General features: G+C 44.0%; 1 protein-coding gene across 1 annotated transcript in view; it reads right to left on the bottom strand.

Annotated features, from left to right (window-relative positions):
• rftn1a (raftlin, lipid raft linker 1a) overlaps window positions 1–15536 on the bottom strand; it is a 163669-nt gene that overhangs the window by 15022 nt on the left and 133111 nt on the right. The window contains exons 5-6 of the mRNA XM_079571254.1: window positions 1960–2188; window positions 969–1082 (exon numbers count right to left, since the gene is read on the bottom strand). Of these exons, the coding sequence (XP_079427380.1) occupies window positions 969–1082; window positions 1960–2188 (343 nt within the window). The remainder of the gene's footprint in view (window positions 1–968; window positions 1083–1959; window positions 2189–15536) is intronic.

The raw sequence follows: 15536 nt of genomic DNA, 5'->3' as shown, positions 1-15536 counted from the left end.
AAGAGGGAGGAGCCAGTGCCTCAGACTGACGGTGACTTCATTTATAACAGGAGTTTTCCTCATTCTGATCTGAGGAGCGAGAGGAGAAGCGTCTGTGCCTCATCATTGCTCTCCTCCTCTGCTGCTCACTTTGTTTCTGTCTCATGCAAAGATTGTCCTGCGTAGAAATGATCTTCGCTTTAATGAGAGCTTAAACCAGCGCATTCACCTTTGTAGCTCCAGTGGTTTGACAGTGAGGGCGACGCAGAGGGGGCGGGGCCAGAGCGCAGAGTCTGATGTTCAGAATGAGCCAAAGCAAAACCCTCAGCTTTACCCATTCACACCCACAGCCTCGTTTTCACAACAATTAAAAACGGACATTTTCATTTAATATTCTTCTTGCCTCTCACTCAGACGAGCAAAACTGTTTGGAAAACCTGCTTCACAGTAATAATGGATGAAATAGATGTTAAATAGATACTTTATTTTGTGATATTCATCATGTCAAAGTAGGGGGTACGTGACTCGTGCGCGGCTGCACACACTGGCCTGGGGCAGACTGATGGAAGCGAGGCCAGTCTGCACCATCTGCATGTCCGACCACCATCCACTCACTCACACATTCACTCAGGCTCCTGGTCCCAAACGGTGCAACAAAAAGCAATTTTTGAAAATGGCTCAAGGATGAGACAAAAGTGTTTTTGATCACTTAAAATACAGGAAATGACATCTGAATCTTTAAAAAATTCCAGACCCCCTGGTTTAAAGAATTATCTGGACCTCACTGTTTTTTACATCCTGGCTACGGCCCTGAGTGAACTGGTGTGTTTGTGAATGATGTTGGACAGTTATCAGTTGGGTTTTTGGTATTAATGTGATTTTATTGGTAGAAAGTTTAGCCCTGACATTAAATCACAGGGAGAACGTCCTTCTCCTCAGCCCGTCCAAAGCATTATGCAACTTTTCCAGTCTCTTCTTCCTCCACTGACCTGTGTCTGGAGGTGGCTGTAGTAAATCCTCGCCGGTCCGTACGTTCTCCTCCCCTGACTCCGGCTCACGCTGTGGCGCTCCCGTGCCCTCGCTCGCGCTTTGATGAGGCGCTCCTGCCGTCACAGTAGTGAAGTTGTATTTACTCAAGTGCATGTGCTTGAGTAGTTTATCCGTACACAATATTTTTTTACTTACTTACGTACTTGTCCCAATTTATAAATATCAGACCAGCACCCTACTTAACCTCTTAACTCCCGCCTGAACCGAGAGGATCTTTTCCTCACGTCATCAGATTTTTTTTTTGTTGGATATTCAACTAATTTTTGTCACATTTTTTGTCAAATTTTTATCAATTTTTTGTCATTTTTTTGTCACATTTCGTCACATTTTTCTATTTTTTTTGTCACATTTTTATCAATTTTTTGTCATTTTTTGTCACATTTTTGTCATTTTTTTGTCATTTTTTTGTCCATTTTTTGTCATTTTTTGTCACATTTTGTCATTTTTTTGTCCATTTTTTGTCATTTTTTCGTCAATTTTTTGTCACATTTCCATCATTGTTTTCATCTCAGTTTTGTTGCTATTTTCACAGCTTTTTCCCAGAAGCTTTTGGACTGGGGTAAAGCCAAACTGGAGAAAATGTGCTCGGTTCAGGTGGGAGTTAAGGGGTTAAAAGTTTTGATGTGCTGAATCCAAAAATGACATTGGTTTTGCTAATGTCTTCCATCTGTCCACAATTAGGGGGAGACTGGGGTACAAACATATTTTGCACATATAGTTTTGATACATCACTTAAACACTAGGTGCAGATGGTAAGAAAATAAAGCAACCCTCAATGTAAATATATCAAAAATGTGTGGAAGATCGATTTACAAAAAAAAAAATCCCCTTAGCCCCTCACTTTGGACTCTCCCAGCTCCTAATGAGTTCCAGTGCACCCTCCACTTTCAGATGGGAGTGGCCAGTAAGTATCGTTGCTCCTCTCCCCACCTATGCCTGCGTCCCCCGTCCCGGCGCAGTGCTGGGGTGCTGCCGGGGCCCCCGTCGGCGCCTCCGTCGGGCTGCTCCCACAGCTGAAGCCGTGCCTGTGGATGGGCGAGGGGCTGGAGTGCAGGGAGGACAGCTCCTCGGGCTCCCACTGCCCCGCCAGGCTGGGCCCGGCGCCGGGCTGCTGCAGGAAGCCCACGAACATGACGCCCTGCTCCGCCACGTCCTGGATCTGTCCACACACACGGGGAGGTGAAAGGGTGTTCGTCAGCCGTAATTATTCACGATACGATACTGAGCTAATATCCTCTGTTCAAATGACACAAATATTAAAAAAAACGTGTTTGGCAGCGTCACAAAAGAAAACAAAAGCTTATTCAGACAATAACCAGCGCCGCATCATTTCACAGATCAAATATTCTAATGACAACGGGCCTCATTATCTGAGAGCCGGAGCGCGCGTGTGTGTGTGTGTGTGTGTGTGTGTGTGTGTGTGTGTGTGTGTGTTTGTGTGTGTGTGTGTGTGTGTGTGTGTGTGTGTGTGTGTGTGTGTGTGCGTGTGAGCGTGCACGTGCCTCCTGTAGAGCAGCTCTGGTTAATTGTCAGATGTGAGTGTGAAGAGACGGCACAGACCAGCGAGTCCCAACCACATTCTCTGTTCTCTGTGCTCCATAAAACATCTTTTTTGGTTTATTAGCAACGTATGGGGATTAACTTCAGCACATTTCTATTTGAGAAAGCTGCTCAACCAGTGGCGGCTCCTCATGAAGCGTCAAGATAAATCCACTAGAGTGAGTTCAGATCAAAATGTTAAAATGATTTTAGGCCTAACATTTCGGGGGAAAATGAAGTATTCCTACATCGACTAAACCGAGTCCAAACATGTCAGGCTACAACGCTAACAGTGTTTGAACTGGAACAGACTGATGGAACCGACCAGCCTGTACCAGTGGTCCCTCTGACCACCACCAACCACTCTCTCTCACTCAATATTGTACATATTTTAGTGGTAGCGAAAGCTGGAGTACCCGGAGGAAACCTACATCGACCTGAGGAGAACATGCAAACTTCACACAGAAAGGCCCCGTAAATCGACCCCTGGACCTTCTAGCTGTAAAGCACAAGTGCTAACCCCTAGGCCATCGTGCCGCTTGTTAAGGTGAAGCTATACTGTACTGTCCCCGTAGACCAATTTTTGACTTTGACAGACTTGTTTTATTGCCACACACACGAGAGATGGTAATTTTCCTGCAATTTTAATAATTCCACACAATTAAAAAAAATATAAATTGACCCTTTTTGTGAGACTGAGCTGCTTTATGGTTCCAAGCCTAAATATAAGTGTGGGGAATAGTTTAAACCTCGCTTAAATACACGCTGTTGAATGTTTGAATGCATTGACCGCTGATCTGTGGCCCTCCATGTACATGTTAATATACGGCCCCCCTCGGTGAAAAAAGTTTGTACACCCCTATAGAGGGACAACAAATGATATCACTCCTTCGATGCCACTGGGGCGACCCGTGAGGAGCAGTGGGACCCATCTCCAGGTGTGGAGCCAGGCTGACGGTCAGAACCACCTGGCTGGAGGATTCACCTATTGTACATGTGTTGAGAGAACTCCACACAGAAAGGCCCCATCCAGGGGAGAATCAACCCACCTTCTAGCTGTGAAGCACGAGTGCTACTGGGACGATAAACAATAATATTTTAATCGTGCTAAAAAATTATTCGATCGCCACATTTTTTGATCATCGTGATTATCATGCTAGAAGATAATGGCTAAATCCATCAGACAACCATTGCCGGTAACTTTACTGGGAGTGGGTACGTCTCCATGGAGATGTGACCAAAGTCAGCAGTGTTTCAGATTTCAATAGGTTAGTTCCTCATTCATTCTTTGATGACCCACTGCAGAAATAGCCTTTTCTGTGTCGAGCTACTCATTAGCAAGCCTGATAAACCACACCCCCCTCTTTCTGCACGAAAGAAGGTGGGTCTGGCCACGCACGGTAGACAAGTTGTTGATTGGCGGCTAAGGCCGAGCCGAACCAATCACGACCGTCACAGAGAAATGAGAAGGTTACGTCACTCGCTGCGCCTCTATGTTTTTAGTTCAATTAACGTTAACATCAGCCAGAACTGATCATGGATGAAGTAGTCAAGGATTTTGCCTTGCGTTCTCCGCGTGAGTTTATATTCACTTCATATTTTTTTAATTGGACGCAGCTGTCGTCACGTCGGCTAATCGCTAACTGGTTTATTTCACTGACAATCTGTGTGCGTTAGGCCCGCCCCTTCAAACTGCTCCAATTGCTCCGTGACCAGACTAACTCCCTGCATGGAATGGGCAGAGCCAGGCAACTCATTAGCTGCATGTTTTGTATTGATGGCAATAGTATAATCCAAAATGTTTAACAGTGAGGAATATTTCATAATTGCCCAATCCCCATTATGTCTGCAGTTTCAGTGATTTTTTGAAACCATAGGCAAATATCGTGATCATATCGTTAATTGTAATTATTTTGGCCAAGATAAGTGTGACCCCAAATTTCATTATCGCCCCATCCCTATTGCTAACCGCTGTGAAGCACGAGCGCTAACCGCTGCGCCACTGTGCTGTCCCTTGTGTCATGATGTAGACGATGTGACGTTACACAGTCCAATTTCACAACAGTCAAGAGTCCATGATCAGAGGCTACGTTCTTAAAAAGGAGGATTTCTCACAGAGCTTCAGCAGCTTTGAGGGACAGGGAGACCACACGGAAACACCTGACTTTCTCACAATTAACTATGAGTCGACAGTCTAAATAAATACAAGCACAAACAGCAGTGTGGGTCACAGTATTAGTACAGATACTAAATGCAGGGCTGTGATAATGAAGAGAACAGTGAGATACACAGGTAGGTCCATGTCTCGCACAACAGCCCACGGCATTATAACTCCACAACCACTCACTCTCCTTTTAACATCGCAAATTAAAAAAAAACATTCCATTTTTGTCACACTTTAAATGAGCAGACAAAACGATGTGTCACAAACGCAGAACGAAGCGCAAACAACGAAATTATACAAAAACAGTGCCAATTTACAGCTCCGGTTCAACGCGACCGTGCGAGTGTGAGAAAGCTCCGCCAGCGCTGTTTTAACGGCGCTAAATAAATGTCATTAACACCGCGTTTTAATGATAAAGGTGAATTAAACACATGTAGCAACGGCTGACTGAAAACAAGCCGCTGCTTTTTAATTGGTTTCACTTTGAGGATCATGGGAGTCAGTGATTAACACTATTCCAGGGACCACATTATGTTATACAGTATTATCCACCTCATGAAGTATTTAACCTTCTGAGCAAAAAAAGGCCTGGATTAAGGCAAGGCAAGTTTATTTGTAGAGCACAATTCATACACTGGGTGGGGGTTTGTTGATGGGGGAGCTAACGCCCTCTTCAACTAGCCCGCTCTACACCCTGGCTTTTTAACGCACTACACTATGCAGGGCTTAAATACTTACTACATATTACATAATTTATTGGCATTGATTGATAATATTGATAACCATTCGACTGACAATCGTTCGCCGTTTGTAACTTGCTTTGTACCAAACATTGTATATGTAACGAGACTGTTGTTGTAGTTGTGCTTCGCTTCTCTTCTGCTAATTTCTGTTAATTACATGAACATTCCCTTAAGTGCTTTGTAAGTGTGGTCCGTGTTAAAACAGACGCTTTGAAATGTAACAGGTACTAACTAAGGAGGCAAATCCAAGTATGATGTTGCTAAATGTATCATTGTATCATAATGTGTTAAATCACAAACGAGTACGTTGTGTTCACGTGTGTGCATGCTGTGTTCCAAGGCTCTCATACTTTGTAATATGTTCTTTTGTACTATTGTTGTGATATCCACTTTTATTGTAATGATTTCGGGGTGGGCGTTTATAAGCTTTTGCTTCGGCCCACTCCTTTTGAGCAGAATTTTAACTGCTCAAATGAACAAATAAACTAAACTAAACTAAACATACACAAGGCAATTCAAAGTGCTTCACAGTCGCATAAATATAAGAAAACAAATACAATCAATAAAAACATCAACATAGAATTAATCAATTACAGTAAGAGGCAAGAGTGCAGATAAAATACTTTCAGTTATATGCATTTTTAAGTTGTTTAGATTCGCTCTGTCTTGAGCACTATTTTGCTCTATCTTGAGCACTATTTTTAAGTCTTGTTTTGTCTCGCTCTGTCTTGAGCACTATTTTTAAGTTTTGTTTTGTCTCGCTCTGTCTTGAGCACTATTTTTAAATCTTGTTTTGACTCGCTCTGTCTTGAGCACTATTTCACTCTGTCTTGAGCACTATTTCGCTCTGTCTTGAGCACTATTTTTAAGTCTTGTTTTGTCTCGCTCTGTCTTGAGCACTATTTTTAAGTTTTGTTTTGTCTCGCTCTGTCTTGAGCACTATTTTTAAATCTTGTTTTGACTCGCTCTGTCTTGAGCACTATTTCACTCTGTCTTGAGCACTATTTCACTCTGTCTTGAGCACTATTTCGCTCTGTCTTGAGCACTATTTTGCTCTGTCTTGAGCACTATTTCGCTCTGTCTTGAGCACTATTTTGCTCTGTCTTGAGCACTATTTTTAAGTCTTGTTTTGTCTCGCTCTGTCTTGAGCACTATTTTTAAGTTTTGTTTTGTCTCGCTCTGTCTTGAGCACTATTTTTAAATCTTGTTTTGACTCGCTCTGTCTTGAGCACTATTTCACTCTGTCTTGAGCACTATTTCGCTCTGTCTTGAGCACTATTTCACTCTGTCTTGAGCACTATTTCGCTCTGTCTTGAGCACTATTTCGCTCTGTCTTGAGCACTATTTTTCTTGCTCGTTCACACAAAGTTATCTAACCTCTGTCATCATCAACATAAAATTAATCAATTACAGTAAAAGGCAAGACTGTAGATAAAATACATTCAGTCATATGCACGGGCAAAAACAAAATTAAGACAAAACCAGGACTAAAGCTGGTCCAAAATAGTCTTAAATTGGATTGAATGATGTCTTAACTGGCTGTAAACCATGTTTTAATGCAGGGGTGGGGAACCATTTCCAAATCAATAACTCCAAGGGCCTTTCAGTTTAGCGACATACATGTGGAGTTCATACAACACTGAGGTAGGACTGATAGTATGAGGAGGAGGATCATCATTTCTGCATGTCAGACTCACATAATGATGGCTGGAATCTTTGTTGACTCTTCTGATGTCAGCTGACAGTGATGATGATGATGATGAGGCTACTCGAAGCATGGTTTTCCAAGTTTTTGTCCGCATTTGTCCTTTTAACTGGTGGAGTTTAGCTTGTTTCGAGGGGTAATGGCGCACGAGATTTGCGTTCTTCATCACTGCCAGCCCCTCGGCACACGCTCGGCACGCTGGCCTTTCACTTCCACATAGAAGAAATCATTTGTCCAGTTTTCCTGGAATACGTCGCATTCAAGATCCACCTTCATTTTCAGTCGCCGTGACGCAGCGCTGGTCAATCAAGTCAGTCACTGCCACGCGATACGCCATGTAAAACCACATGACCCTTATCTTTACCATACTAAACACGAAGAATGCCTTGGGGGCCTGGTCAGATGGTCTCGCGTATATGGCCCCGAGGTTCCCCACCCCTGTTTTATTGAGAAATGCCCCAACTTAAAGACATTGCTAAAGCATAAATGAAACAAATCAGCGTGGGCTAACTCCTTCATGCTAGCAGTTAGGCTGGGTTTTTTGGTAGTCTGATCTTCTGCATTTTTTTGACAGAGGGATATCAGTCTGGATCCGTGCAATCAGATTAGTTTAAGATAACACATCTTTATTGTCTGTCCCAATAGAGGCAGAAATTCATCTTTGACACGGTTTAAAAGGCATGCAGACATTTATTTGCCGCCCTCGTTGAATATTCAATTATAATCCTATTTGAATGTTCGTGCAAAAACGCTCATAACCCCGCGACATCGGCACGCGTCCGCCCTTCACTGATTGGTTAACTCCAATTCCTGTTTGCTTGCGTTTGCTCCTCGATGGCAGGGCTCCGGGGTGGATGAGATCCATCTTGAGTACCTAAAGCCTCTGGATGTTGTAGGGACCTCTCCAAAACCGTTCTTTCCCCCCCTTCCCCTACACCAGGGGTGTCAAACTCAAATACACAGTGAGCCAAAATGTACCCAAAAGTCACGGGCCACCATTGAACAAATGAACCTTTTAATATAAGATTTGCTTTAACATTGAATATGGAACAAGCAACACTTATTACTATACAATATATAACTTAATAGTCCAGATATGCAAAATCTGAAAAAAAAAAGTATAATACCGGTGGGCCAGCTCGAGTAGTCATTTGGTATAGCCTCGCGGGCCAAATATAATTACATTGCGGGCCAAATTTGGCACGCGGGCCAGAGTTTGACACCTATGCTATACACCCTTCCACTCGGGCCTCAGTGAGGGCACCTTCAGAGGTTCACTCAGCACAGAAATGAGAGCTGTGGCTTTCAGACGCACTCTGAAAGTCCGACTGATCATACTTTTAAATGTTATGAGTTTACAAAGTGATCGAGATTCAAATATGTCGTACTTACTTTATTTCAGAACTTTTTGTCTCCCATTAAAATGAAATAAGGTGTCATTGCCCCTTCTTTTTCATGAATAAATGTCTACATGACAGTAAAGTTGTTCCAATGAGCAGATGCTCCTAAATAAACGTGGAACTGAGCTTGTTTGGGACGTGTTGCTGGTGGGACTGCTCTCCGGTGTAACACACACCTCACTGCTCGGTCCGTGTCAGTCAGAACTTCACTCCATGAGCATGTGTGAGTGTTAGGGGGCAGGGTGAGGGAGGAGGGAGCTGTTTCGGAAAAGCCCGAGGAACCTCAGGATCTCATCTCTGCTGTTTGCAGACGATGCTGTTCTGTTGCGGTCGCTGTCTCGGACTGTTGTGGTGAAAGCTGAGTCAAAAGCTTTGGAATCGGCCTGGAGCGCCCTCTGTTGGCTCTGGACCTGCTCAAAACAGGTCCGGTGATGGATTGTGGCTTTTAAACGTGTGGAGGACAGTTCCATAATGCATCTATGACACAACAATATCCAGGAAGAACGGACTGGAGCGCTACAACAGTAGAAGAAGAAACAAGCGAAGTGAAGAAGATTACTCAGAACTGTGTTGATGATATTCTAGCAGTTCTAGCATTTTGCCTTTGGTTTGGTTTACATTCCCCAAGTGAAAAGTTTGAGAGTGAAAGAAGTGTTGCTATATCAGAATCTTTTTTTTTTCTTCTATGATCACGTTTTTCTTTCAGTCTTCAGACAGACTAGAGAGCTATAATTTTGTACCAATTCGAGCAAAAACACTATCCCCGAGCCCACTTTAGGCGCTGAAAACACAGCCCTCTGAAACAATGGAGCCGCTCACTGCAGGTAAAACCACAGAGCCCATTTACTTTTATAACACGTCTGGAAATGTCTGCGCAATCTCCGACATCCTGTGGAAACAGCGCGCCCACGCACACGGGTCCACAACACGGGTCCACAACACGGGTCCACAACACGGGTCTAAACACGGGTCCACACAACACGGGTCCACACGGGGCTGCAGAGAGCTGACAGTGCACAAACCGATGATCAAGCAACAGAAGAAAGAAAACACCTTACCTTTGTTTCTTTTTTTAGCTAGTTTTTACTGCTCTCGCCAGTTTTCCCAGCACTACGGTCACGGGTTTCATCCCTCATGACAGTAATACAAGTAGAGATGTCCAAAGATGACTTTTTGTTGCCATGGAAGGTGCCTGAACGACATTCAGTTCATTCAAAAGCATGTGCTGAGTCGCTGCTCGGGACTTGGTGAAATAATAAGGGCGCCGTAAACGATGGTTGCAGGAGCAAAGCAAAGAGATATGATAAAGAAAATAGAAATGAAACAACTGTGCTGACAAAGTGGAACATTTAAGGTGCTACTCACCCGTAACACGTTTCTTTATCATGGACAGTAAACCACGTTACTATGATTATATTTTTCTGTAACCCTCCAAGCTCGGAGGGAAAAAACTGAAAACAGACTATTTCCATTAAATTATTGTTTTCAATTAAAGGTTTAAAAATGTTGGTCAAACTCCCATTCTTTCTTGCTGCATATTGCATTTTTCCATCTTTTCAACTGGACTTTTGAATGTCTTATACAGTAGGAAGAAAAAGTAAGTACACCTTTTGGAATTTCTTTCTGCCTAAATTAGTCATAAAATGTGGTCTGAACTTCATCAAAATCATAAGAATGAATAAACAGTGTCTGCTCAAAGACGCTTTACATCATATTATTTGTTCACTCCATACTCAGTGGGGGCAAGCTACTATTGTAGCCACAGCTGCCCTGGGCTAGACTGACAGAAGCGAGGCAACCAGTCTGCGCCATCGGCCCCTCCGACCACCACCACCAACCACTCACTCACTCACTCACTCACTCACTCACTCACTACATTCACCAGGCTTCCTGCTGTTCCCAAACGGTCTCCCATCCAAGTCCCGACCAGGCCCTTCCCTGCTTAGCTTCCGCGGTCTGACAGGATTGGGCAGAGCAAAGGCCACATAAGGTAATGCCACCAAAAAATTTACATTTGATCATATTTTTATTGGCCATAACATGTAAACATTCACAGGACAGGGAGGAAAGTAAGTACACCGACTGAATCTCGCTGAACTGCAGCAGTTTTGTAAAGAGGAATGAAATGGTGCAAGATTCAACCTGATCGTTGTGAGTGTCTGCAGATATTTATTATAAGGGTTCACCTACTTATTCTACGCTGTTGTGAATGTCACAGGTTTTTCTGCAAAATATCTTTGAAAAAATGCTATTGATGATATCACGATGTCCAGGCCCTGAGACCCCACACCATGATGCTCCTGCTCCAGACTTCAGTGAGGAGAGGGTTTTGATGTTGGTGCTGTTCCATTATTCTTCCACACATGACGTTGTGTGTTTTTTTGTTTTTGTTTATTGGTTTATTTGGTAGTGACAGTGCATGTTAATGAACCAGCCACACCAGGTTGTAGCCTCGGGCTGTATGAGGTCCCACAGCTTCATGTCACAGCAGAAACCAAGCCCTGAAGTCAAAGGAACTGTTTGGAGACAGGTTTGTATCAAGGCACAGGCCTCGGGAGGGGTACACAGCTGTGGGACCTTCTAAAGAGGTGTGTCTTTCCAAATCAAGTCCAATCCATTCATTCAGCACAGGTGGACTCTGGACCGTTTGTAGAAACAACTCAAGGACGATCATCAGTGGACACAGGATGCTCCTGAGCCCAGTTTGTGAGTGTCAGAGCAAAGGGTGTGTATACTTATGCACATGCAATATTTCAGTTTTATTTGTAATAAATGTGTAAAACATTCTAACATATATATATTGTCATTATGGGGAATTGTGTGTGTAACAAAACCCACTTTTGTGGGAAAAGTGTAGGGGTGTGTACTCTTTCAATCTCCACTATTGTATTATATATTATTATTCTGTTTCTTGACTGCACCTTTCCTGTCTATTGTGAACCCCCTGAGCATTTCTTTGTGACCCTTATTTAACCAGGAAAGTCCCACTGAGATGAGTAATTTCATTTCCAGGGGAGTCCTGGAATCTCTGATTCCAGTCCCAGCTGTTCGGTCGACCCCGACTCTGGCCCTAATCAGGTGAACGAACATCATCTGATGGAAAACTAATCAGATTGGGTGCTTTTGAATAGGGCAGAGGCAGCCAATCACAGGACAGCGCCGTGTCCCAGCTGTGCAACATGAAAACACAACAGTGAGCAGCCAGGAACAAAGGAACAAAGACCCTGGAGAGACCTATGATACAGAGGCCTATAACACAGAGGCCTATAAGACAGAGGCCTATAAGACAGAGGCCTATAAGACAGTGGCCTATAAGACAGAGACCTATAACACAGAGGCCTATAACACAGAGGCCTATAAGACAGAGGCCTATAAGACAGAGGCCTATAACACAGAGGCCTATAAGACAGAGGCCTATAAGACAGAGACCTATAACACAGAGGCCTATAACACAGAGACCTATAAGACTGTGGCCTATAAGACAGAGGCCTATAACACAGAGGCCTATAAGACAGAGGCCTATAAGACAGAGGCCTATAACACAGAGGCCTATAAGACAGAGGCCTATAAGACAGAGGCCTATAAGACAGAGGCCTATAAGACAGTGGCCTATAAGACAGAGACCTATAACACAGAGGCCTATAACACAGAGGCCTATAAGACAGAGGCCTATAAGACAGAGGCCTATAACACAGAGGCCTATAAGACAGAGGCCTATAAGACAGAGACCTATAACACAGAGGCCTATAACACAGAGACCTATAAGACTGTGGCCTATAAGACAGAGGCCTATAACACAGAGGCCTATAAGACAGAGGCCTATAAGACAGAGGCCTATAACACAGAGGCCTATAAGACAGAGGCCTATAAGACTGTGGCCTATAACACAGAGGCCTATAAGACAGAGGCCTATAAGACAGAGGCCTATAAGACAGTGGCCTATAAGACAGAGGCCTATAACACAGAGGCCTATAAGACAGAGGCCTATTAGACAGTGGCCTATAAGACAGTGGCCTATAACACAGCGACCTATAAGACAGAGACCTATAACACAGAGGCCTACAAGACAGAGACCTATAAGACAGAGACCTATAAGACAGAGACCTATAAGACAGTGGCCTATAAGACAGAGGCCTATAAGACAGAGGCCTATAAGACAGAGACCTATAAGACAGAGACCTATAAGACAGAGGCCTATAAGACAGTGGCCTATAAGACAGAGACCTATAAGACAGTGGCCTATAAGACAGTGGCCTATAAGACAGAGGCCTATAAGACAGAGACCTATAAGACAGAGACCTATAAGACAGAGGCCTATAAGACAGTGGCCTATAAGACAGAGGCCTATAAGACAGAGACCTATAACACAGAGGCCTATAAGACAGAGGCCTATAAGACAGTGGCCTATAAGACAGTGGCCTATAACACAGCGACCTATAAGACAGAGACCTATAAGACAGAGACCTATAAGACAGAGACCTATAAGACAGAGACCTATAAGACAGAGGCCTATAAGACAGTGGCCTATAAGACAGAGGCCTATAAGACAGAGACCTATAAGACAGAGGCCTATAAGACAGTGGCCTATAAGACAGAGGCCTATAAGACAGAGGCCTATAACACAGAGGCCTATAAGACAGAGGCCTATAAGACAGTGGCCTATAAGACAGTGGCCTATAACACAGCGACCTATAAGACAGAGACCTATAAGACAGAGACCTATAAGACAGAGACCTATAAGACAGAGGCCTATAAGACAGTGGCCTATAAGACAGAGGCCTATAAGACAGAGACCTATAACACAGAGGCCTATAAGACAGAGGCCTATAAGACAGTGGCCTATAAGACAGTGGCCTATAACACAGCGACCTATAAGACAGAGACCTATAACACAGAGGCCTACAAGACAGAGACCTATAAGACAGAGACCTATAAGACAGAGACCTATAAGACAGAGGCCTATAAGACAGTGGCCTATAAGACAGAGGCCTATAAGACAGAGACCTATAAGACAGAGGCCTATAAGACAGTGGCCTATAGGACAGTGGCCTATAAGACAGAGGCCTATAAGACGGTGGCCTATAACACAGAGGCCTATAAGACAGAGGCCAATAACACAGAGGCCTATAAGACAGAGGCCTATAAGACAGTGGCCTATAAGACAGTGGCCTATAAGACAGTGGCCTATAAGACAGAGGCCTATAAGACAGAGGCCTATAAGACAGAGGCCTATAAGACAGAGGCCTACAAGACAGAGGCCTACAAGACAGAGGCCTACAAGACAGAGGCCTATAAGACAGAGGCCTATAAGACAGAGGCCTATAACACAGAGGCCTAAAACACAGAGGCCTATAACACAGATGCCTACAAGACAGAGGCCTATAAGACAGAGGCCTATAACACAGAGGCCTATAACACAGAGGCCTATAACACAGAGGCCTAAAACACAGAGGCCTAAGACAGAGGCCTACAAGACAGTGGCCTATAAGACAGAGGCCTAAAAGACAGAGGCCTAAAAGACAGAGGCCTATAAGACAGAGGCCTAAAAGACAGAGGCCTATAAGACAGAGGCCTATAACACAGAGGCCTATAACACAGAGGCCTAAAACACAGAGGTCTAAGACAGAGGCCTATAAGACAGTGGCCTATAAGACAGAGACCTATAAGACAGAGGCCTAAAAGACAGAGGCCGATAAGACAGTGGCCTATAAGACAGAGACCTATAAGACAGAGGCCTATAAGACAGTGGCCTATAAGACAGAGGCCTATAAGACAGAGACCTATAAGACAGAGGCCTATAAGACAGAGACCTATAAGACAGAGGCCTATAAGACAGTGGCCTATAAGACAGAGGCCTATAAGACAGTGGCCTATAAGACAGAGGCCTATAAGACAGAGGCCTATAACACAGAGGCCTATAAGACAGTGGCCTATAAGACAGAGGCCTATAAGACAGAGGCCTATAACACAGAGGCCTATAAGACAGAGGCCTATAAGACAGTGGCCTATAAGACAGAGGCCTATAAGACAGTGGCCTATAAGACAGAGGCCTAAAAGACAGAGGCCTATAAGACAGAGGCCTATAAGACAGAGGCCTATAAGACAGAGACCTATAAGACAGAGACCTATAAGACAGTGGCCTATAAGACAGTGGCCTATAAGACAGTGGCCTATAAGACAGAGACCTATAAGACAGAGGCCTATAAGACAGTGGCCTATAAGACAGAGGCCTATAAGACAGAGACCTATAAGACAGAGGCCTATAAGACAGAGACCTATAAGACAGAGGCCTATAAGACAGTGGCCTATAAGACAGAGGCCTATAAGACAGTGGCCTATAAGACAGAGGCCTATAAGACAGAGGCCTATAACACAGAGGCCTATAAGACAGTGGCCTATAAGACAGAGGCCTATAAGACAGAGGCCTATAACACAGAGGCCTATAAGACAGAGGCCTATAAGACAGTGGCCTATAAGACAGAGGCCTATAAGACAGTGGCCTATAAGACAGAGGCCTAAAAGACAGAGGCCTATAAGACAGAGGCCTATAAGACAGAGGCCTATAAGACAGAGACCTATAAGACAGAGACCTATAAGACAGAGGCCTATAAGACAGTGGCCTATAAGACAGAGGCCTATAAGACAGAGGCCTATAACACAGAGGCCTATAAGACAGAGGCCTATAAGACAGTGGCCTATAAGACAGAGGCCTATAAGACAGTGGCCTATAACACAGAGACCTATAAGACAGTGGCCTATAAGACAGTGACCTATAAGACAGAGGCCTATAAGACAGTGGCCTATAAGACAGAGACCTATAAGACAGAGGCCTATAAGACAGTGGCCTATAAGACAGAGGCCTATAAGACAGAGGCCTATAAGACAGAGGCCTATAAGACAGTGGCCTATAAGACAGAGGCCTATAAGACAGTGGCCTATAAGACAGTGGCCTATAA

This window comes from Gobius niger, assembly GCF_951799975.1.
Source record: "Gobius niger genome assembly, chromosome: 14".
NCBI classification, from domain to species: domain Eukaryota; kingdom Metazoa; phylum Chordata; class Actinopteri; order Gobiiformes; family Gobiidae; genus Gobius; species Gobius niger.
This window is presented reverse-complemented; position numbering and strand designations above follow the sequence as displayed.